Source organism: Gallinula chloropus (genome assembly GCF_964237585.1).
Source record: "Gallinula chloropus genome assembly, chromosome: 4".
Taxonomy (NCBI): domain Eukaryota; kingdom Metazoa; phylum Chordata; class Aves; order Gruiformes; family Rallidae; genus Gallinula; species Gallinula chloropus.
Genome location: NC_140088.1, coordinates 82,539,406 through 82,562,721, shown reverse-complemented (window position 1 = coordinate 82,562,721; position 23,316 = coordinate 82,539,406). Strand labels below are relative to the sequence as shown.

At 62.2% G+C, this 23,316-nt stretch overlaps 2 protein-coding genes across 2 annotated transcripts; one reads left to right on the top strand and one right to left on the bottom strand.

The window, feature by feature from the left end:
- The first annotated feature begins 4,236 nt into the window (after positions 1 to 4,236).
- Positions 4,237 to 11,057, top strand: TEX261 (testis expressed 261). The gene is made up of 6 exons (XM_084262865.1): positions 4,237 to 4,345; positions 4,735 to 4,814; positions 5,370 to 5,523; positions 8,146 to 8,213; positions 9,282 to 9,384; positions 9,781 to 11,057. Exons 1-6 carry the CDS (start codon positions 4,276 to 4,278, stop codon positions 9,894 to 9,896), a joined length of 591 nt encoding a protein of 196 aa, XP_084118991.1. The 5' UTR covers positions 4,237 to 4,275; the 3' UTR covers positions 9,897 to 11,057.
- Positions 11,058 to 15,096: 4,039 nt separating this feature from the next.
- On the bottom strand, positions 15,097 to 23,083 carry LOC311191182 (shootin-1-like; the record flags this gene model as incomplete). Its single annotated transcript, XM_084263281.1, has 16 exons — positions 15,097 to 15,359; positions 15,606 to 15,792; positions 15,984 to 16,043; positions 16,186 to 16,295; positions 16,684 to 16,733; positions 17,085 to 17,211; positions 17,366 to 17,519; positions 17,894 to 18,040; positions 18,357 to 18,451; positions 18,695 to 18,776; positions 19,025 to 19,122; positions 19,809 to 19,935; positions 20,116 to 20,210; positions 20,495 to 20,537; positions 20,800 to 20,876; positions 23,011 to 23,083. The coding sequence occupies 16 exons, from the start codon at positions 23,081 to 23,083 to the stop codon at positions 15,217 to 15,219; spliced, it is 1,668 nt and encodes a 555-aa protein (XP_084119407.1). The 3' UTR covers positions 15,097 to 15,216.
- Between the last annotated feature and the right edge of the window lie 233 nt (positions 23,084 to 23,316).

Here is a 23,316-nt window from a genome sequence, read left to right as displayed (position 1 = left end):
GGGGTGGGGGTGGTGGGGGGGCGCAAAATCCTGTCCGGGGGATGGTTGGGGTTGGGGGGGGGCAAAATCGCATCCAGGGGATGCTGGGGTGGGGGGGTTGGGGGGGGGCAAAATCCTGTCCAGGGGATGGTTGGTGTTGGGGGGGGCAAAATCGCATCCAAGGGATGCTGGGGTGGGGGGGTTGGGGGGGGGCAAAATCCTGTCCGGGGGATGGTTGGTGTTGGGGGGGGGGCAAAATCGCATCCAAGGGATGCTGGGGTGGGGGTGGGGGTGTGCAAAATCCTGTCCAGGGGATGGTTGGTTGGGGGGGGGGGGGGGGGGCGGAAATCGCATCCAGGGGATGGTTGGGGGTGCAAAATCCCATCCAGGGGGGAAGAGCGGGGCTAGGGGAGCAAGAAGCCCCAGCCCATGGCTGGGGAGGTGGCAGACAGGATCCGTGGGGATCCACGGTGGGGAAAACACCCCCAGCCTGGTCCATGAGGATGCAGAGGGAGAAACACAGATACCTGGGAATGCCCGGGGATATAGGGGGTGGGTGGAGGCGGGGGGGGATGAGTGGAACAGGAGTCAGGGTGCCCTGTGTGATGCGGGCAGGGATGGGGCGGGGTGCGGGGTGTGGGGGGGGGGCACAGAAAGAGCAGGGAGGGGAGCAGCCAAAAGCTCTGTCAAATACATAAAGAGCTCGAAAAGAGAAAGGCAAAAGCCGGTCGCACCTCCTCCCGGGGTGCTCTGACACATTACTCGTGCCTGGGTGCCCCGGCAGCGCGGGCAGGGGAGGCAGCTCCCAGCGGGGCGCGGGCCTGAGCTCCGCAGCCATTTTGTTGTTGGGTTGAAGTAGAGGAAATAAAAAAGGGAGGGGGAAAAAATCCCCTAAAATAGCCTCCCCCCCGGAGCAACTCAGCCCCACAGAGAGTGTGGGGCTGTGCCCACCCACCCATTGCAGCTCCCAACCCCCTAGAAGGAACCCCAGGGCCTGTCCAGGCCTGATCCTGCACCTGCAGGCCCCCAGCACAGCAGGGACGTGTGTCCCCCCCCGAGGTTTGGGGGATGCTGGTGCAAGTGGGGTGGGGAGTGGGGTGATGTGGGTGCTTTGCTGGGGTGCTGCCTCCTGCCTCTTCCCCAGGCGGAGGGGATGGGGTGGGGTGGGGTGGGGGGGCTGCAGGGGGTGAGGATTGATGTGTTCGGGGCCTGGGGTGCTCAGCTTGGCTGCAGTGCCTGAGGTGTTTGGGATGCCTGGGGTGTTTGGGGTGCCCAGGATGCCTGGGGTGTATTTGGGGTTCTCGTGGTGCCCAGCATCCAGGCAGTGTCGAGGGGTGCTGATGCTCATGGGGGTTGCACATCAGGGTGCAACAGGCAAAACTCCCCATCACACACACACATCCCACTCCCCCACCCCCCCAGCGCTCACTGCTGCTTCCAGCCCGAGTTTGGGGGTCCCTCTCCAGCTTCTTCCCAGTGGGGGCAGCTCCTGGCTGAGCACGTGAGCAGAGACCCTCCAGCAGCTCCCCAAAGCGGGAGAAAACGGGGCGGGGGCTGCAGGGAAACGGAAACCTCAGGCTGGGGGGACACGGGCGGCAGCCAGCAGCCCAGGAAGGGCACCCCCAGCTCTGTCGACCCCCCCCTCCAGGCACGACCTCCCCCAAAACGCTGGCTGCCGTCTCTCCGAAGAGCTGCCGGGCAGCGGGCAGCCTGCAGCCGCCGCTCCGCACCGGGGCCGGTGGGCGAGCATCCCGGGCACCGTCTTGGGCAGCAGGAACCGTGCCACGGGGAAGGCACGGCGGGCTGTGCGGGGACCGGGAAGAGACCGGGCCGGGACCGGGAAGAGACCGGACGGGGACCGGGAAGAGACCGGGCCGGGACCGGGCCGGGGCCGAGCAGGGGAGGGAGGGAGGGCGGAGGCTCGGCCGAGGGATGCTGCAGCCAGCGGGGCAGGAATTCTCGGGAGAAGAGGAGCAGAAGGGGCTTCCCGGGGGCTCACCCGCACCCACACCCGCACCCACAGGGGCTGTGCCCCGGCGCCGCAGCCCCTTTCCCTCTCACGGGTGCCTGGGGCAGCCCCGGGGCCGGGGTCCCCGCACGGGCATCAGCGCTCGGTCACCCTTCCCCATCCCCGGGGTCACGCCGGGACCGGCAAGCGCTGCCGGGGTGCATTAGCAAACCGGGGTGCCTCCGCCACGGCGGTTTGGGGGCACACGCACCGCCCCCCCTCCCCTCCCCCGGGGATGTGCACCCCATACACCCTCCCCAACCCCGTAACCCCCTCCCCCTCCCTCCCACCCGGGCGGGAGCCCGTCGCTGTGCCCGGGGTGCTTTCAGGGCAGAACCAGCAAATTCACTGGCACCCCCCGGGGGTCGGGGAGGAGAGGGGGGGGCGGCACAGGGGCGAAGCCTTCGTGGGACCCACCCCCCCCCAGGGGAACCTACCAGCACCGGCCCCCTGCTCCCCCCCATCGCCCCCCTTTTGCTTGCTCTGCGCCCCCCCCCCCCCCCCAGTCTCCCCTGGGATATCCCTGGTCCTGCCCAGCCTGGTGGGTGCTGAGCTGTCCCCTCCTGTCCCCTGGGTGTTTGGGGCAGCAGCAGCTCCGGCCCGGGGGAGGGGGGAGGTGATGGGGAGGGGGCAACGCCTGCGGAGGCGGGGGGAGATGGGGAGCGGGGGGTGCAGGGATTGCAGGGGGTGTGGGGAGGTGCGGGGGGGTGCAGGAGGGATGCAGGGGTTGCGGGGAGGGGGGTGCAGGGAGATACAGAGGAGTGCGGGGGTGTGTGGAGGGGTGCACGGGGTGGGGGGGTCAGGGGGTGTAGGGGGGCGCAGAGGGGTTCAAGAAGATGCCGGGGGGAGGGGTGGGGGGTGGGGGCAGGAGTGATGCAGGGAGGTGAGGGGTGGGCAGGAGGGATGCGGGATCTGTCCGGGATGGGGGTTGCTGGGGGAGGCCCCAGGCACCCTGGTGCGGGGAAAGGAGGGGATGCCACCAGTAATGCGCAGCCCAGTGGCACCCAGTGCAACCCAGTACGGACCAGCACACCCCAGTGACACCCAGTGCAACCCAGTACGGACCAGCACACCCCAGTGACACCCAGTGTAGCCCTGTATGGACCAGCACATCCCAGTGACACCCAGTGTAGCCCTGTACGGACCAGCACATCCCAGTACAGCCTGGTGACACCCAGTGCAGCCCAGTGCAGCCCCACCGCAGCTGCAGGGGAGGGAAAAGGCCCACAGGGGTCCTCAAGCTTTGGGGTGGGGAGGGGTTGGTCCCAGACACCCAGTGGGTCAGGATCCGACCTGGTGTGAGGGTGGGAGTCCCAACTAGGTCCCTGGGGGCACCAGTTTGGGTTCCCCATGTGGGTGCAAGGATCCCTGTGTGGGTGCTGGCAGGTCCTGGTGTCACTGTGTGGCTTCTGGGTCCCTGTATGGTTGTGAGGTCCCTATATGGGTGCAGGAGGTACCCACAGACAGATTTAGGTACAGCTTGGGGGGGGGGTGCCAGCGTGGGTCAGGACCCCTATATGGATTTGGGGGTCCCTGTACAGTTGGGGTATCTCTGTCCAATTTGGGGGGTCCCTATACAGCATGAGAGGTCCCTGTATAGCTCGGGGTCCCTGTGCAGTTTTGGAGGTCCCTGTATGTTTTGGGGCCACCTTCCAGTTGGTAGTCCCTGCACAGGTTGAGGGAGGACAGATGGACCTGTATGGTTTGGAATCCTGTACAGTTAGGGGTGTTCCAGGGAGCTTTGGGGTCACACACACCTCTCCCCCCTCCCCCCCCCCCCCCCCCCCCCCCGGTTTGGGCTCCCTCTACAATTTTGGGAATCCTTGTATGTTTCAGGGTCCCTGTAAGGGGACAATTTGGGGGGGTTCCATAAGGCTTGGGGGTGTTCCAGTCCGGGCTCCCTGTACAGTTTTGGGGGCCCCTGCACATTTTGGGGGTACCCCCCCCCCCCCAAATTCGGGGTGCCTATACGGTTTGGGGGTCCCTGTACAGTTTTAGGGGCCCCTGTACCTTTTGAGCTCCCTCCCCGAAGCTGGAGGCCCCTGTACGTTTCGGGCTCCCTGTACAGTTTGGGGGTGTCCCCCCCCCTCCCCTCCCACTCCCTCCGGCCCCAGCAGCAGGGCAGGAGCCCTCCTCTCCAGCAGGGGTCGCTGTCGCGCAGGGTGTCGCCCGAGCCGGACGCGTCTCGCTTGTTCCGGCGCCGCGTGGTCAGCGCCGCTGCGCCGCCGCCGCCGCGGGAGGAGGAAGCGGTCGCGGCGGGTCCGTCCCGCTCCGGCCCGGCCCCGGCCATGTGGTTCATCTACGTGCTGAGCTGGCTGTCCCTGCTCATCCAGGTGGCCTTCGTCACCCTGGCGATCGGTGAGCCCGCTGCCGGGGCCCGGCCGGGGCTGTGGGGCCCGGCGGCGCCTTCCCCCGCGGCACTGTCGCGATATGTCGGGGTGGGGGTGGGGGTGGCTGAGGGGAGCCGGCAGGCTGAGGGCCTCCTGGGACCGGGGTGGGCAGCACCTTCCGTGGGCCCCCCGGGGGCCTGCGGGGCGCCCAGAGCCCGGGGAGGGGGGTGGGGGTTGGGGGGGGGGGGTCGGTAGTCCCGTGGGTGCCCGTTAGGCCCCAGGGTTTGGGGGTGCCCCGCAGAGCGGTGGGGGACGGAGGGGGCACCCTGGCCTTGTGCCTCTGCCAGGGCGGGTGAAGGTGCCGGTGTTGGTCCCCTCCCGGCCCCCCTGGGGCTGAGCCGGGCGTCTCTTCCGCAGCGGCCGGGCTGTACTACCTGGCGGAGCTGATCGAGGAGTACACGGTTGTCACCAGGAGGATCATCAAGTACATGATCTGGGTAAGTCCCCGTGCCCGCAGGGTCCTTGCTGGAATGGCCCCTGGGCCCACGGCAGGGCTGGTGGAGGAGGGAGGTTGGCAGAGGCAGCTTCAGGCAGCACCTGGCTAAGCTGGGAGGGCAGGGGTCCTGGCAAACCTTTCCTGGGCCACACCTCGCCCTGCTGGCTGGGGAAACTGAGGCTTGGCCATGGTGTGACCTGCCAGGAGCCACGGCAGCAAGGTGGGATTCATAGAATCATAGAATCACAGACTGGGCTGGGTTGGGAGGGACCCCAAGGATCACAGAGCTCCAACCCCCTGCCACAGGCAGGGACACCAACCTCCAGGCCTGGAGCTACACAAGGCTGCCCAGGGCCCCATCCAACCCAGTCTTGAACACCTCCAGGGACGGGGATTCCTGTTTGGGCTTTTCCCAAGGGGCCAACGCCGAGTGGAAAGTGGGTGGGGAGACACGGTGCTGCCGTTGGAGCTCCCAGAAACCCCCCCTGATGCCAGCAGGATTCCTGCTGGCAGCACCCTGTGGTTTCCCCCCAGCACCCTCCGTTCTCTCTTCCAGTTCTCCTCTGCCGTGCTGGTCGGCCTCTACCTCTTCGAACACTTCCCCGGTTTCCTGGTGGGCGTGGGGCTCTTCACCAACTTGGTCTACTTCGGGTTGCTGCAGACCTTCCCCTTCATCGTCCTGACCTCCTCCAATTTCATACTGTCCTGCGGTGAGTGGCGCCCTCCTCACCTTCCCGGCGGGAGGAAACCTCCTCACCCCCACCGCCGGGCGGGCTCTGGGTGGCAGCAAAGGTTTGGGTTTTGCTCTTGCAGCCCCTGCGGCTCCGGGAAGGACTTCGAGCTTTGTGTGGTGGTTTTTAATTGCTCTTTGCACGATGTGGCTGAGATAACCGTGGGCTGGGCCCTGGGTGGGAAGTGCCTTTGGTTTTGGGCCAGGCTTTTCCTGGACAGCCTCTGCTTAGTGCTCTGGGCAGCTCTGCTCCAAACTTGGGCAGCAGCACTAGGAAAATGGGATTGTGGTCAGCCCAAAGCTCAGCATCCTTCCTGCAGGAAGCAAACTGAAAAACCCAGTGTGTGTAGTTACAGCCTGATGTCATGCTGGGCTGTGTGTGATGGTGTGTGTGACAGAGTCATCATAAGGAGCTGAGAAAAGTTGAAGCTTTGAGCCAAAGTTCCACAGTCGAAGTGGAAGTTCACCAGGAGGAGAACAGCACATTGCCAAGCTTAAATTGGGGATTTTTATTCTTTCCTGTGGTATTTCATAGAATCATAGACTGGTCTGGGTTCGAAGGGACCCCAAGGATCATAGAGCTCCAACCCCCCTGCCACAGGCAGGGACACCAGCCTCCAGGTCTGGAGCTACACAAGGTTGCTCAGGGCCCCATCCAACCTGGCCTTGAACACCTCCAGGGATGGGGCATCCACCCCCTCTCTGGGCAGCCTGTTCCAGCACCTCACCACTCTCTCTGTAAAAAACTTCCCCCTAATATCTAATCTAAACCTTCCTTCCTTTAGCTTTAATCCATCCCCCTTGTCCTGCCATTATCTACCCTTTGAACAAGCTGATTCCCCTCCTGTTTCTCTGCTCCCTTCAGGGACTGGAAGGCTGCAATGAGGTCCCCCCACAGCCTTCTCTTCTCCAGGCTGAACCAGCCCAGCTCCCTCAGCCTCTCTTTGTAGGGGAGCTGCTCCAGCCCTCTAATCATCCTTGTGGCTCCTCTGACCCCTCTCCAGCAGTTCCCCATCTTCCTTGTATTGGGGACCCCAGCTCTGGACACAGGACTCCAGCTGGGGCCTCAGGAGGGCAGAGCCTGTGCCTGTGGCCTCCACAGCTCCATCCCCAGCACTGCCTGGGCCAGGCCTGGTGGGAGACAGTTGCAAGGGTCTCCCCTCTCTTGTGAGGGCCAGGCCCAGGGCTGGGCTGTGGGGTCACTGATGTTAGTGGCACTGGTATTGTGGCCAGCACAGGTGGCTTAAGCCATTGGTTCAGCTGATGAGCAGCCCGAGCTGTGTCGCAGGCTGAACCCAGGAGGAGCAGGGCTGCTGCTGGGTCTCAGCAGTGGGCTGGTAGCTCTGCCAGTTAACACCAGGTTTTGGCTGCTGGGGACATGGCCTCCCTTCCACGGGGAGCTGATGAGTCTCCTGTGTGTTTTAGCATCCTTTGCACAGATCTGGCTTCTCTGAGTGATTCACAGTGTCACCTTAAGTAGCAAACGGGCAAAACTCCTTCCAGCACGACGTTCTGGAGCCTTTCTGCGTATTTCAGGCTGCTCCCTGCGTGTGACTGAAACACTTTGGCTCCTCCAGGTGCTCACACAGGCAGGGTTTTATATGATCATGGAATCATAGGGGTTGGAAGGGACCTCGAGAGATCATCGGGTCCAACCCCCCTGCCAAAGCAGCTCCCCAGGACATATCACTCAGACAGGCGTCCAGACGGGTCTGGAATATCTCCAGAGAAGGAGACTCCACCACTTCCCTGGGCAGCCTGTCCCAGGGCTCTGGCACCCTCACTGGGGAAAAGTTCTTCCCCATGTTGGTGCTGAACTTCCTGTGCTCCAACTTGCAGCCATTGCCCCCTGTCCTGTCCCCACAGACCACTGAGAAGGGGCTGGCTGATTCCCCCTGCATCTCCTGCTTCAGATAATTATAGACTTTAATTAGGTCCCCCCTTAGTCTTCTCAAGGCTGAACAGTCCCAACTTACTCAGCCTTTCCTCATAGGGGAGATGCTCCAGGCCCTTAATCATCTTCATAGCCCTTCTCTGGGCTCTCTGCAGGAGATCCCTGTCCTTTTTATACCAAGGAGCCCAGAACTGGACACAACACTCCAGGTGGGGCCTGACCAGGGCAGAGTAGAGGGGGAGGATCCCCTCCTGTGACCTGCTGGCCACACTCCTCTGGATGCCCCCCAGGATCCCATTGGCTCTCTCAGCCCCCAGGGCACGCTGCTGGCTCATGGCCACCCTGTCACCAACCAGGACCCCCAGGTCCTTCTCCACAGAGCTCCTCTCCAGCAGCTCATCCCCCAGCCTGTACTGATACAAACAGTTATTCCTTCCCAGGTGCCAGACTCTACATGATGCTGGAAGAAGGAGTGTAGCTCTTCCCCCGGGTGTGTTTTCTGGCAGAGCTGGGCTCTGGGTGCCTGCTGGGACGTGGAGAAGCAGAGAGATGAGGGATTCACCCGGATTCCAGGCGCAGGGAATGGGGGGAGGTGTCCCTCGCGGGGGGGCGCTGTGGAGGTGGATATCCTCTTTTGGGGGCCGGGCAGTGAGCTGGCAGTGTGGGTCACAGGCCAGGGACTGACTCTGCCGTGTTTTCCTTTGCCAGTGCTGGTTATATTCAATCACTACTTGGCGTTCCAGTACTTTGCCGAGGAGTATTACCTGTTCTCAGAGGTGAGACACGTTGGGAAGGAGCTGCTGGTGGGAGGGGTGGGGGTGGAGAAGGAGGAACATGGCTTTTTTTGACTGGTGTTTTTTGCAAACCTGCCCTGGGGGTTCCAGTGCTGGTTCCCCCACTCATCCCAGGGAAGCTGCAGTTTCTTTTCCCATCTGAACTCAACGGCTTTCTCAGCCAGCTGAAGGGCAGAAGAAATGCTGAACCTTAACTGCAACTTGCTGGGGTTTTTATTTTCCCTGAAATGTTGAGAATTAGGTAAAATAGAAAATAATGCTGCCTTAAATCCAGTTTTATTTTACCAGCTACCTGCAAATCACTTCCCTTTTGGAATTCTTGCTCCTCACTGTCCTTGTGCCTCTGAGGCACTGACTTTTCTGTCTCACCCCCACAGCAGCTGCCACTTAGTGCAAATTTTAAAAACAAACAAACAAACAAACAACCCTCCCCCTCTGCCAAAATAAACAGACCCAGAAGCTTTCTGTGAAGCCTAAGGCTTCCCCAGCATTTGTGTTGGCACAGCAGCCCCACCAACTCCTCAGGCTGCACCCGTGTCCTGCTCTAGGGCAGGAGGAAGGAGCCCAGGTCTTGTCTCTTCCCTTTAGTCCTGGGAAGGTGTGAAAGGGATTTAATTAGTCCTAATGGCCCAGCCAATTTCCTGCCTGGTTATTTGTGCTCTTTATGTTCTGGCTGTTGGGAGCAGTAAAGGTTTTCAGGCACCTGGACAGGAGCAAGAGCTTTTCCTGTGCCCCCTGCCCTTCCATGGAAGTCGCTGGAGGAATTTCACCCCCTTAGCAGCAGCCCAGAGACTCAGGAAAGGTTGAGTGGCAGCTCTTGCCCTTCCCAGCCCTTTCTTTCAAGGGGTTCAGGTGGAAATTTGGGGTGTACTGTAGGGAGGTTTGGCTGGTGCTGGGGCAGCTCTGGTGGCTGTCAGCCAGGGAGGAGTCAGCACGTGAAAAGCCACCGAGCGCGTTGTGACTTGGCTCTCACTGCCTCTCTGGCTCTCACTGCCTCTCTGGCTCTCACTGCCTCTCTGGCTCTCACTGCCTCTCTTGCTCTGCCCACAGGTTCTTGCCTACTTCACCTTCTGCCTGTGGTTGATCCCTGTGGCTTTCTTCGTCTCCTTGTCGGCTGGAGAGAACGTCCTGCCTTCCACGGTGCAGCCTGGAGGTGAGGCTGGGACAGACCCCTTCTGGGCAGGGTGGAGGTCCACGTTCAGCACACCACAGAGCAGGGAAAAGAGGGTGGTGGGTCAGGTAAACCCTTCCAAAAGCCGAGGTGGGAAAAGGTGGGGGGCTTCTGCAGAGTGGAGGGCTGCTCCGGCTTTACATCCTGCACCTCTCCTGACCCAGGAGCCACTCGCTTAAAGCCTGAGACAACAGACTCTCCCTCTGGCTGAAGAGGGGCAGCTCAGGATTTGGGCTGAGGGGAAGGCCTGGCTAGGCTAGCTGTGAGCAGACTCTTGTGCTTTGAAGGCAGCTCCCTGAGGCCAGCCCACCCATCGAGCCCACCCATCGCGGGGCCGTCACCCCTTTGTGTTTGACTCTTCTTCCCTTCCCTCCACAGATGACGTGGTCTCCAACTACTTCACCAAGGGCAAGAGGGGTAAACGCTCTGGTATCCTCCTCATCTTCTCTTTCATCAAGGAAGCCATCCTGCCCAGCAGACAGAAGATTTACTGAGCCCCAGATGCAGCCAGCTGCGGCGAAGGAGCAGGCGGGCCCCGAACTGCGCGGAGGGCTGCGAGGCAGCGCTGGCCCTGGCCCCCACCCTGACCCCCCTCAGCATCTTTCAGAGGGATTTTACTAGGAACATACAGACTGGGTGATGGCCAGAGGTGCCAGTGGTGCCCAACTGATGCCCAGGAAGGGTTTGTGCCTGTTCATACAGCTCTGCTGATCCCCGGGACTGCGTGCGAGAGGATGTTTGGCTGCAGACGAGCGCCAGGAGGGCTCAGCTCTCCCTTCATCCTGGTGCTGCCTACCCTGCTTGGGGACCTGGACAGTGCTGTCACCTGCTGGGGTTTAAAGCCAGGAGAACTGGGGTAGTGTGGCTGTGGGGAGCTGTTCCCCCTGTGCAGCAGCAGAACGGGTGTGGTGTTTCACTGAGGGTTACACACAGCCCTACTAAAACACAGGAGAAAAAGAATAAAGCAGCCAAACTGTCCAATTCCTGCTGGGAACCCACCAGTGCTGGAGGATGCTGGCGTGTGTCCCCCCCTCCAGCTGTGGGGAGGTGACCTGGAAGGAAGGAAGGACTCAATGTTGGTTTTTTCCTTTGATTTCCACGTTAGAAATACCCACTTTTTGCCTTTTTTTTCCCCCCTGGTTTTGCTGTAACCCTCCCTGTGTGACTGGGATGCTGTGGTAGTGCTGGCTGGCTGAGCAAGCCCTGGGAAGGTGCTTCACAGAGGGTTGGTTCCCCTCCCACAAGAGGGGAGCGAGGTGCTGAGTGTGTCTGCACTTCCATTGCACTGAGAAAGAGCTGAACCCCATGTTCTTGTTCCTTCTAAAGAGACCCCCACCTTTCTCCCCCCACCCTTTTTCACTTCACCGTTGGGTCAAACTAGTTCCATCCCCACCACCCAGGAGCTGTGTGTGGCCGTAGCATGGGAACACCCCAGTTCTGGCAGCGTAGTTTCACAGTTCAGGAAAGCTTTTTTTGGGGAGATTCTGAGGAAATTGGCTCATATTGTGGCCAGAAGACCGAGGTGAGGTGCTGAGCCCCACCGCTCCCCACCCCACCCCAGCCCAGGCTTGTTCAGGGCCCGGTGGCACAGTTTGATGCTGGTTTAATAGAAGAGTCTGGTTTCTGTCTGAGAGCTGCTCAGCTAATAAAGGCTCAAGGTGGAGTTTGCTGCTGTTGGAGGGGCTGGGAGTGATGCTGCTCCTCTGCCTCACAAGCGTTTGGCATGGGGAAGCCAGTCGCCCTCTGGCCGTGCTGGTTATTCCTCATTTTATTAGCGGGATGGTGGAGGGGGAGGGAGCTCAGGAGGGGAGCTGAGGGCTGCAGAAGGCCCATCCGAGATTGGATGGGGGTTAGCTGGAGGGGTATGTTTGGGGTATGGAGCTCTGTGTTCTCAGGGAGCAAGGGAAATGCAGGGAGAAGCGCTGAAAGCGAAGCAGAGAGGCCAGTGGAGATGCACAGGCACCGTGGGAGAAAACCATTGGCTGTGCCCTTATATCACAGGGAAGCTCCTGGAAAAGCTGCTCCATGCTCTCCTTTTGCTTTAAGGCCACAGGGTGAGGGACACTGAGCCCATGTCCTATCCCCTGGCTGGGTGAGCAGCCAGACACCCCGGATGCTTTTGCTCCCTCCCCTGACTGATGGGTTTAAACTTGACCAAATTTAGGCTTGAAAAATAACTTTCCAGCTGTGGAGGAGGGACACACACAGACACCAGCAGAGCTGGGGTGGCACAGCGAGGAGGGGGAAGCTCTGGGCTGTGTGTGGGCAGCTGGGCTCCCAGCTTTCCATCACCTTGGGTGCAGCCAGGTGGGCCAGACCAGATGAGATTCAGATGAGGTGAGGCAGAACCCTCCTGGGCTGTGGCTGTGTGACACGTGGGGGTGCAGCTGAAGGCAGTGGGGTGCTCACCAGCCTCGGGTGAGCTGTTAAATGGAGTTTTGTCTCTGTGAACACAATGCAGGAGGGATGGAAATCTCAAGAGCCGGCACTGCTGTGACAGGGAGAGCAGGGCAGGACAGAGGGCTCTGTCCTCAGGGCGCGGCGGTGAAAGCAGAGCCCCGAATCACTGGCTAGGGTGGAAATGGAGATGATCAGTAGCTCTAATGTCCCTTCTGCTGAGCCTTTTGAATCCTCCTGTTCCCACTCACTCAGCCAGAAAGCCAGGGTAGATTGCTTTGTATTTTTCCAGATGACAAGCCCATTTTTCCCCCCAGTGCTGCCCGCGATCGCCGGGTGTTTAAGATGTTAACGACACGCTTTTTCCTCCAGCTGAACCAGGCTCTGGTAAGTCGTGTAGCTGGATGATAAAGAGAGAAACCCTATAAATATTTCAAAGGTGAGCATCAGAAAAAGCCCCCTCCCCACCCCCCCCAAACCCCTCCCCAAAGGCTATGGCTGCGTGGGGAGAAGGTTAAGGCCGTGGGGGTTGTGGGGACGGTGCTTGGCTCCTGCTGTCAGCAGAGAGCTTTGAGACTGGCTCCCCAAACGCACCCACTCGGGCAACACACCCCATTCCCTGCCCTGAAATACCACGATGCCAGGAAATCTGGTGAGCAGGAGAGGAAACAAGATGCCAAACAAGACGTTATCCCTAAGGATGAGGCAAAGGGGGTCTGGAGCGCAGCCACAGAGGGTTTGCCAGAAGCTCCAGCTCTAAAAAAGAAGTGTGAATTTAACCTCTGTGAGGGGGTGTTTGAGAGTCACTGTGTGTATAAACACACAGCCACCCTCCCAGGTGTCTCTGCCAGGCAGCTCTCCCCTTCCCGGGGTGGCGGTGGCTCCGGTGGCTTTGGGGGACGGTGGCAGGCGGTGGGGCAGGGCTTTCCCAGTCCCAGGGGAGCAGAACCTGCATTGATTTTCATGGCTGTTTGGAGGGTGCAATCAGGGGAGAGGAATCCACTCGATACGGAGCGGGCAGAGCGCGGAGGGAAAGGGCAGAGCTGCCGATGAGTAACCCCCGCGTCTCCCTCCACGGCGCCGGGTGGGCGCGCGGGGTGGGGTGTTGGGGGGGGGGGACACACATACTGAATTTGTCATGGATCAAAACGGATGCCTGGTGATGGGAATCACCTGGAAAGCTGCTGTTTGGAGAAGTGGGGGGGATGGGGAGAAGCTCCCTGGGCTTTCTGAACTGGTCTGGCTGGTCCCAGTGGCTCTCCTAGAAGGATCCGTGCGCTGAGGTGATGTTGGTGCTTTAGTGTGAGCTGGTGCATCCCTGGAGCAGCCTTGCCTTGTCTGCTTTCCACATGGCAGCCCTCGGGTGCCTGGAGAATCCAAAGGCCAGGATGAGAAACGCTTGGTAATGAGATAAGCTCCTTGCCTTAAATATTTCAGTTCAAGTCATCTGCGCCTTCCAGAAGGAGAAAGAAAATGTATTAAAGGCAAAAAAACCCCAACGACCCCAACAATCCAAACCCAACCCAAAAGAGAGGGCTGGAGTGGTGTCAGGCAGGAATCCATCCATGGGGAATGGGGGAATGGCAGCTGCCCCCCCCCCCCCCCCCCCCCAGGAGGGGACTTGTCCCCTCACCTCTTCCCCGATGGCCCCAGGGCCAGTGGAGCAGGTTTCTGGCACGTCCTTTCGTGCTTTGGGCTGTTCAGTCCCATCCCAGCCGGCTTCTTCCTTGGCTCAAAAAGGTGCCCTGAGATGGGTGCCTGGAAGCAGAAGGCTGCAGCCACAGCCGGTGATACTAACGGGGAGAATAATTAACTCCTGGAAGAAGGAACATGGGAAGGGGATGCTGGGGAGCAGCCTCAGTCCTGCCCCCCCTCGCTGCCCTGATTCACAGCTGGCAGAAAAGAAAGGAAGGGTCCTGCCCACACCCCACCTGCCCCCCTCTCGGGGATGCTGGGTGTACCTCCTGCTTCCACAGGGGCCTGAGCCCCCACGAGTGCCCAGCAGCACAAACTTCCCCCCCATGCGCTCCACATCCCTGTGGCACCCTCTGAAGGAAGGGGTGACCCCTCCACCCGGGCAAGGGACCTCTGAGCACTCACCCCCCCCGTCCCAGCACCCGGCTTTTCCCCCCCCAAAACCACGTTCAGGAGTGGGGGGATGCTCATAGCTGGGAGCTTCATTTTCTCCTGGGTTTTAGCACAGCCCCAGCCCCTCCTCCTGCCCCAAGTCCAGGATCTGAGCTGTACGATGTATCTCCCATAAATCAGGCTGGGGAAGGGGAAGGGAAAAGGGAAGAGCCAAGGCCAAGGCTGGGTCTGGCCCCGGGGCTGTGGCTGCCCTCACGTGCTTTCCCCCCTGAGCTGGGGAAGCCACAGCCACTGAGTGCTTCTGCTCTCCGTGTTGGAATGGAAGAGCGGTGGCTGGAGAGCTCCTTGGGACCAGGGAATGGCCAGGCAGGGTTTGGGGGCTGCTGCCACTTACACCCTGTGCCCCAGCAATGCTGGTTCCCCCCTCCCCCCCTCCCAGCCCCGTATGTTCAGAGCTGTAAGGGAAAGCCAGCTCCTCTGCACCCAGCGCTTCCCAACAAGCAGGGGCATCATCCCCAAGAGTAACTGAGGGTCTGCTGGCTCTTGGAGAATTGGGGTGACACAGACCCTGGAGGGATCCTTCACCTCCAAGCTGCTGCTGGGTGAAGCCCTGGGGCTGGATCATGGCCATTTTCCCCCTGTGAGGGTATGGGGAGGCATGGATTTGACTGGACCATGCTCCCCCAAGGAAAGGCCAACTGAACCCCCCCCACAACAAGGCAAGTGTGGAGTGTGGCCCCACAAGTCCCCCAAAGCTGGGGTTGCCTGTGGGCATGGGAGGCACTGGGGAGAACTAGGGACACTGGGACAGTGCAGCTGCCCCCCAAAAGAAAAGTGGAGACCTTCAGGTGTTGTGGGGGTGGATCCCTTCCCCACAGGTTTAGCTCTCACTCTTTGGCATCCCCTTGTGTCGGGGTCTGGGTGCCGTTTACATCCTTAAACTGGGGACTTCAGATCACAAAGTGGAGAGAGGTCGGGGCACAGATGTGTCCTCACAGTGGCAAGTGCCCCATTATGTGTGTCCTGCCTGGCTGCACCGGACCCCTGGGGTGGGGGGTCCCTGCTCCCATCCCACAAGGGCTCCTGGCAGGACCAGTTTGCAGCAGCCCCCCACCCCCCCCCCCCCCAGCCCCATCCCGCCGCCACCCCCTGTCCCAGCAGGCGATGCCCCTCCGGTGCCACCAATGCACACGGGGACATAATGCTGCCTGGGTTTAATTTAAGCACAAGAAGATGCGAGCTGCCAGAAAACGAGGGTGAAAGCTTGCTGCAGCCTCCTCCCCGCCTCGCCGGGGCCCTGCGGGTCCGGCAGCGCGGTGCCAGCTGCCCCTAGCCCGGGTCTCCCCTGCCCCAGGCCACGCAGGCGACGGGACGGGTCCTGGAGACGCTGCCGGCTGCCCGGGGTCTGAACGGGACCCTGTCCCCGCTCCCTGGCGAGCCCCCGGATGGAGTCGTGGCCGTATCTTTGTCCCCTGGGAACAGACAGACAGACAGACGTGGAGCAGGGTAAGAGCCAGCGCAGCCCCCGTGGCAACAGGTCACTGGGAAGGGTGGCAGGAGGGGACCACAGAGCATCAGTCGTGCTCGCAGTGGGGTGATGCGGGGACACGTGGTGGTGGTGGTGGGGGGGGGGGGTCCTTGGGGACCTTATCCCTCTGTCGGGAGTTCACCCAGCCCAAGCCCCCCGCATCCCATCCCCGCCAAGCCCGACGCCGTACCAGGAGCCGCCTTCCCCGCAGCCCCGCGGTCCTGCTGCGGGGGGCCGGGGGCGTGTGTCGGGGCGGGCAGGGAAGCGTCCACGGCCCGTCGCCTCCGCTGCAGGATGGACTCCAGCTGCCGGTCCCGGCCCTTCTGGCTGCTTCTCCGCCCGCTTTGCCGTCGACTCGCCCCTCTCCTCGTGGCACTCTAAGGAACACCGCACCCAGCCCAGACGCTGAGCGACCACCTTCAGGTGTCGTGTCCCCCACACCCCACCACCACCGGACCCACGCTCCCAGCCAGCCAGGACGGCCACGATGCAGCCCCACGCGGGACGGCCGCGGCTTGGGACATCCCCACGGGACACCCCCTTTCCCCCCAGGGGCAGGGCTGCTCACCAGGATGCCCTGCAGCTCCAGAGCCCTGCTCCTCCGCTTGATGCTCGCTGCCGCCAGACCCTGCGGGAGGGGAGGGAGGGGATGTGGCTGCATCCTGCCGGCTCCCCGGGGGTGTTGCCACTCTCCAAACTCATCCTGGGGCTGCCCGGGGACGTTCCGACAGGGGCGCGTGGCAGCAGCTGAGCCCACGTCCCTGTATTACCTTGTCTGGGGGCGCCCGGTCCTTCGCGGGTCTCAGGACCACCCCGTTCTTTATCCTCTCCATCATCTCCTGCACAGCGCGAGCTTTAGCATCGTCAGCATCTGGCTTGCCTGTGTGGGGAGCACCGTGCTGAGACCCCACGCACTCGTGACAAGGCTCGGTCCCTGCAGCCCCCACCCCACCAACGTCCAGGGTTCTTCCCACGAGGCCAAGCCTGACCATGACCTAGAGCTCATCTCCCCACCTTTGCTGGGCAGGACAGGGGTGCTGGGGTCCGAACACCCTCCTTTGGGGAGCAGGGGGCTGGCAGGGTGTCTGTCTCCCCACAACAGGAGCTTGGGAACGGGAGATACCTGAACAAGTGCAGTGTTGGCAGAGAAACCCCCACCCATGGGGGCCCTCCCACCCTAGTGGCACTGCCAGAGATGCTCCCCCTCCCCAAAAGCGCCTTCCCCATGCCCCTTCACCCGCCCCGGGGTGCAGTGTTGGGGTACTTACTGCGCTGGGCGCTTGCCAGCCCCTTCCTCTGCCTGATCGCGGAGAGCGGGCTGCAAGGGAGAGGGGAGGTGGGAGCCTGGGCACACAGCGCCCTTCGCCCACAAAAAAAGCCAGGGGTGACACCCAGTGTCTCTCACCGAGGAGCTGCCCCCATCCCCTGGCACGGAGCTGTGTCCACCTCACCCTCCCCAACCTCCCAGTGGGGTCTGGCCCCTGCAGCCGGCTTTGCCCCCTCGCCCTGGGGCGATGCCCAGACACAGCGTGGGGACAGCCTGGCACAGCAGGGGAGAGCCGTGGGGTTGGCAGGGGGGAGGAGGGTTTCCCCCCAGCCAAGACAGACACAAGCTGGAAGCCCCTGTTGCTGCTTCCAGGTGACGGGGACACCCGGCGGTGTCACTTACTCCACGGGGACTGTGGGTGCGGGTGGTGGCAGCGGCGGTGGTGGCGGCGGCGGCGCGGGCGCAGCCAGCTCTGGGGCCTGGCTCTCCGGCAGCGTGTCCTGGGCCAGCTTCTTCTGCAGCATCCCCACTGCAAGCAGGGGCAGGGTGGGGGTGCTGTGCAGGGGGATGGTGCCCCAAAGACACCCCCCCCCACCCCGGCCACGGGCAAGCAGTGCCATGGGCATCCCTCTGGCACCGTGGTGGGCTCCTGTCCACGTCAGGCAAGGGGGGAGAGCACCCACCTTCCTCCTCCAGCCCCACCAGCCGCTTCTCAGCCTCCTGCAGCCGCTTCTTCAGCTGCACCTTCTCATCCTCTGCTGTGGCCAGAGCAGCCTGGGCCAGCTCCAGCTCCTTTGGCTCTGGCCGCTTCCCCAGCTGCTCCTCCAGCTCCTTCACCTGCAGGACGGTGGGGATGGAGTGGAGGGGGAGCTGGGTACAGCCCAGGAGGCAGGGATCCCCAGTGCCACCCCTGCCAGGGGTGTGGGTGCTTGAGCATCCACAACCAGCCAGTGGCAGGGATCTTCAAGGGCAATTCAGGGCTGGGTGAGGGCAGCCAGATGGGATGGGGGTTGGGGACGTCTCATCGCAGGGAATCCCAGTCATGGGGCTCAAAATGCAGGAAAGCCACAGAAAAAGGACTGTGGGATGGGTGTGGAGGGGCCCGATCCTGACCCCAGCTGGTTCCCACACCCCGGGAAGCCACCACCAGCCCTGGAGCCCCAGCCACACTCCCTGCCCTGTGTCACCCACCCTCAGGGACAGGTCCTTACCTGCTTCTGCTGCTCCTGCCTGGCCTCCTCCAGAGCCCGTGTCAGGTTCCCCACCTCCTGCAGAGCTGCCAGCAGCTGGGCGCTGGGCCCCACGCTCTGCAGCAGGATTGTGCTCTGCCTGTTCGCCTCCTTCTTCTGCACCAGCATCTGCCCACGAAGGCAGGGGTCAGGGAGGGACTGAGGCCCCCCTCCAACCCCAGATCGCCCAGGGAGAGAAAATAAACCCCTTTTCAGAGAGGCTGGGAGCAAACCCAACTGGTCCTGAGCCCAGGGGACCGTGGCAGGAGCCCCTTCCACCTTTGGGAGGCCTAAGCCAGCAGTGGGCTGAGCATCAGGGGGTCTGCATCAAGGCACACCGAGAGCAAGCAGCCCCCCAACCCTGCCCTGCTCTCCCACCCCCCCTATAGGTGTCCAGGTCCCCTCCCAGCACCCAGGGGCAGGGTGAGCCCCATCCTGGCCGCACCTCGTGGGCGAAGGCTTCGGCGTGCAGGCGCAGGTCCTGCTCCATCTCCAGCTGCTGCATCGCCTCACAGTAATCCTGGGTGACGATCTGGGACACTGTCAGGGAGGGTGGAAGGGTGACACCAGCATGAGGAGGGGTGTGTGACACCCCGGGGGCCCAGCACAGCCACCTCCCATGGACAGGGACACCAGCACACCCTCAACCCAGCTGCAGCTCCCAGTGCCGCACCGTCACCTTTGGCTTCACTGGACTGGGTGGCACTGGGGAGCTGCCAGATGGTCCTGGTGAGACAGGGGTGGGGACATGGAAGGGGGACACACAACCTGCACCCCACTCACCTTTCTTGAAGGACTTCAGTGCCCGCTGGCTGGTGCCCAGGGCTGCCCGCAGGTGCTGACACTCCTCCTGCTCTGCCTCCAGCTGCAGCCAGACACATCCCCCCACTCAGCCCCAGGTTCAGCTGGGGGGGTCCCACCATGACCAGCACACCCCCCACCCCACCCAGGACATCAGGGAGATGGCGAGGGGCTGCAAAGGGGAGTCTTTCCTCCCAAAAATACCCCTAGCCTGAGCTGGGCAAGGAGCTACAAGGGTGAGTAGGAGCTGGAGAAGAAGGAGGGGGGCATCCTGCTTGTCCAGGGCATACCAAAGGGGGTCCCAGGAGGTACCTGGTCCTGCAGGTCCTGGTTCTGCCTCTGCAGCTCCTGGACCTGGATGGTAAGGTCCTTCCTCTGTTCCAGCAGCCAGCAGATCTTCTCCTGCAGGTCTGGGAGCAAATCATGGAGCTGGGGGTGGGGGGTGGGAAAGGGCAACACAACCTTCACAGAGTGGGGCTCCAGCAGCCCCCTCCCTGGCTCAGCCCTGTCCCAGACGTGTCACCAGTGATGCTGTTGGAAGCTGAGAGGTGACACAGAGGGACAGATGCATGGCAATGGGGTGAAACAGCAGCTCACAGGACCCCGGGGGTCACCCTCAGCACCCTTCTCCCTGCCCAGACCTGCCCAAGAGCATCCCCCATGGGTCAACCCATGGGCAAACTCACAGCATCACCTGAATATGGGGGGGGGGGTTAGCTGAAGTGGGACCTCCCCAAGGGCTGCATGTCCCCCAAGGTGCATCCCCCAAAGCTGCATTCCCCAAAGGCGCATCCCCCACACCGATGAGGCAAATGCAGCATCAGGCTGCAAACGCAGGCAAAACTGTCCACATGGGAAAACAGGATGGGAAAGGAGGAAGCGGGAGCGGCATCGCTCTCATTTCCACCTTCCCCTTTCCAGTATCACTTTCTCACTGCTTAAGCAGAACAAGGCGCAGGCGCAACCCCAGTCTGCAGGGCCACGCTGAGCTTAAGGGCTGTTGGGATGGAGCAGCCAGGGTGGAAGACAATTTGCTGCTGGCTCCCCTCTTTCTGGCTGGGGCTTAGGCAGGACCCCCTCCACCAAACTGACTCACCCTCGAGCTGCCGCCGGTAGCGCTCGGCGGGGTCGGGGTCCTCCTCGGGGGGCTCGTTCTCCGGCAGGGCCAGGGGGGCTGTGGGGGCCATGCTGAGCCGCTTCAGTTGCTTGTTCTCCTGCTTCACCTGGGGTGGGATGGAGACCCCCCCAAACCCCATCCAGCATCAGGGCTTCTGCTGCACCACCAAGCTGGACGCATGGGGGAGATGCGCCGGCACCCTTGGACCCACAGTGAGGGGCTTCTGGATGTGGGGGTGCTGGGGGGGGGAGGGAGGGGAGGCCATCAGGGTGCTGCCCACCCCTACCTGGGCTGCGTAGGCTTCGGCTTGCTGCCGGCACGTCCTCTCGATCTCAAACTCTGCCTCCAGTGCTGAGAGCTCAGCCAGCAGCGCCTGCGACACTGGTGGCAGCAGAGGCTGGATTCAGGCACCCATCCAGTGCTGGGGGCCCGGTGGGGGGTCCCAGCCAGCACCCTCCCCCCCCTCACTGCCCACAGCCACTGCGGCTGGCAGAGCCCTACCAGGTCACCCGTCACCCAGCTCGGCACCGCAACAAGGAGGTCCCCCCAGATGTGTCGCCCCCCTGGGCTTCTCCCCATCACCGCTGGCTCCAGCAAGGTGGCTGATGGGGCTGAAGCTGCCTCTGGGAAGCAGGATGTGACAGTAGGATTGGGAGAGGACTCACCTTGCTGGAGCTCAGCCAGCCGCTCCTCCGCTTTGCCCACGTCCTGGCCGAGGGGCAGAGAAACGTGTACAGCGTTGGGGTGGTACGACATGGCAGTGTGTTGGCACTGTGAGCCCTGAGCCACCCACATGCTGCCAGCCACACTGGGGACACCATGACAGTGACACCCCCACGACCAGCAGCCTGGTGTCAGGGCACACTGCCGTGGCTGGAGGTGAGGGTATGGGGGGGGAGCGAGCGCTTTGTCACGTCAGAGGTACGTGGTAGGAGCAAATGAAAACACAGCATGAGCCTGTGAGTGGTACCTGCACCATAGCTGCCTCTTCACCCTCGTCTTCCTCTTCTTCCTCGTCCTCGTCCTCGCTTCCTGACTCCAGGATGGCTACAGAAGAACCAAAAATGACAGAGCCCTCACCTGCAGCCCACCCCAGCGGTGCCACCATAGAGCTGTGACCTTGTGAGGCTCACAGGTGTGGGGGGACACCATGGTGAGCCAGCCCTGGGGGTGACCAACAAGTCTGGGTGGGGGACACCCCCTCCACACACACATCCCTGGGGACGGTCACAGACAGGAGCTGGTGGTCTCCAGCAATTGGGGCTGGGCAGGTCTGCAGGGGACAAAGCCGGGGGGGACAGCTCCGTGAGGGGCAGCGGGACAGGACTCCAGCACCTGCCTCCCCTCACCCCGTAACAAACCTAATCTGGTGGGGAATGCACTCAGGAATCTAAAGTACCCCCCAGGTTGTAACCCAGCCTCTGCTGCTGGGACCTCACAACACCTGGAAGGGCTGGGGTTCCCCAAGGGACAGGTGTCCTGCCCAGCAAAGAGCCCAGGACCTTCTCCGGGACCCCCATGCCAGGACCCCCATGCTGGGACCCCCCATGCTAGCTATGGGGTTGTGCAAAGGGTGTTGCTGCCTGTGGCCCCAGGTCTCACAAGGTGAAGCCACACGAGTCCATGGACACCAGCAAGAGCCCCTCAACCGCGTCCAGCAGCTGGGACAGGCCCCTACCGCAGCCCCCAGCCCATCTGGGGGCAACCTACCAGTCACTTGCCCCTCTGCTCACAGGTCTGAGCAACCAAAATAACCCCCCTCCAAACCTGTTGCAGGGCTGGTTTTGCCTGCTGCAAACCACCTTTTCAGCTCGTGGTGCCCAGAGGCCACGGTGATGGTGACAGGGGCTGGCCACAGCCACTCTCCCTACACCCTGCCACAGGCATGCAAGGACACCCAGCCACATGAGCCTCCCGAACCCATCGTGTCCTCAAAATGCACATGGGGGGCCTTACCTGAGAGCTGTGCAGCACCTTCCCCAGCCCAGGTCATGGCGGCGGGGCTGGCGGCACTCAGCACCCCGAGCTCAGCAGGGTGCCTGTCCCCGGCCCCAGCGCTCGCCTCACCCTCCCCACCCTGGGGAAGTGAAACTGCATCTTCCCGGCGCAAGCTCGGTTGGCTGCACCTCCGTCAACAGCTGCGGTGGGGCTGAGCACCCCCAGCCAGGCAGCACCGGTACTCCTCCGTGTTGATGGAAAACCAGAGCTCACTGAGCCCTCAGTGTCAATGCAAAGCCAGGCCTAGCTGAGCCATGAGCGTGCGCGAAGAGCCAGGCCTAGCTGAGCCATGTGTGTGTGTGCAGAGCCAGGCCTAGCTGAGCCATGTGCGTACACACAGAGCCAGGCCTAGCTGAGCCATGTGTGTGCGTGCAGAGCCAGGCCTAGCTGAGCCATGCATCTGCACGCAGAGCCAGGCCTAGCTGAGCCATGAGCATGCACGCAGAGCCAGGCCTAGCTGAGCCATGTGTCTGCACACAGAGCCAGGCCTAGCTGAGCCATGCGTGTACACACAGAGCCAGGCCTAGCTGAGCCATGTGTGTGTGTGCAGAGCCAGGCCTAGCTGAGCCATGCGTGTGCACAGAGAGCCAGGCCTAGCTGAGCCATGTATGTGTGTGCAGAGCCAGGCCTAGCTGAGCCATGCGTGTGCACAGAGAGCCAGGCCTAGCTGAGCCATGTGTGTGTGTGCAGAGCCAGGCCTAGCTGAGCCATGCGCATGCGCACAGAGCCAGGCCTAGCTGAGCCCTTGGTGTCTGCACACAGAGCCAGGCCTAGCTGAGCCATGCGTGTGCACAGAGAGCCAGGCCTAGCTGAGCCATGCGCGTGCACACAGAGCCAGGCCTAGCTGAGCCATGTGTGTGCACGCAGAGCCAGGCCTAGCTGAGCCCTTGGTGTCTGCACACAGAGTCAGGCCTAGCTGAGCCATGCGCGTGCACGCAGAGCCAGGCCTAGCTGAGCCATGCGTGTGCGCGCAAAGCCAGGCCTAGCTGAGCCCTTGGTGCCTAAGCAAAGCCAGACCCAGGCGAGGGGATGGCTTTTGGAGCAGGGCAGAAGTGCTGGGGCAAGGCACTGGGAACCCAGACTCGCTCTGTGCTGGTTGCAAGTCACTTTGGCCCCGGGAGACACACAGGTCACAGGAGAAAAGACCCTTTTTTGGGGAGAAAAGACCCTTGAGATGCATCACCGAGTCCAAACATGAACCGGACTCGGACAAGACCCCCGCTGGTCCCTCCCCCGTCTGCAGCAAACACCGCCATCCTCCCCCCCAGCTGCCTTTCTGCCTTAAAATAAAATGAATAACCCCAAAAGCTTCAGATGGAGATGCCAGCTCTATCAGTGGGTGCTGCCTGCACCTCTGCCCACACCGGGCAGCCTGGGCTGGGCTGGGAGCACCGCTCCCATGCCAGCAGGATGGGACCGGGCAGCGGGAAGGAAACAGCCGCAGTGGGGAGCACAGGAGCACAGTTTGGGGGTTGGTTTTATTGAGCCT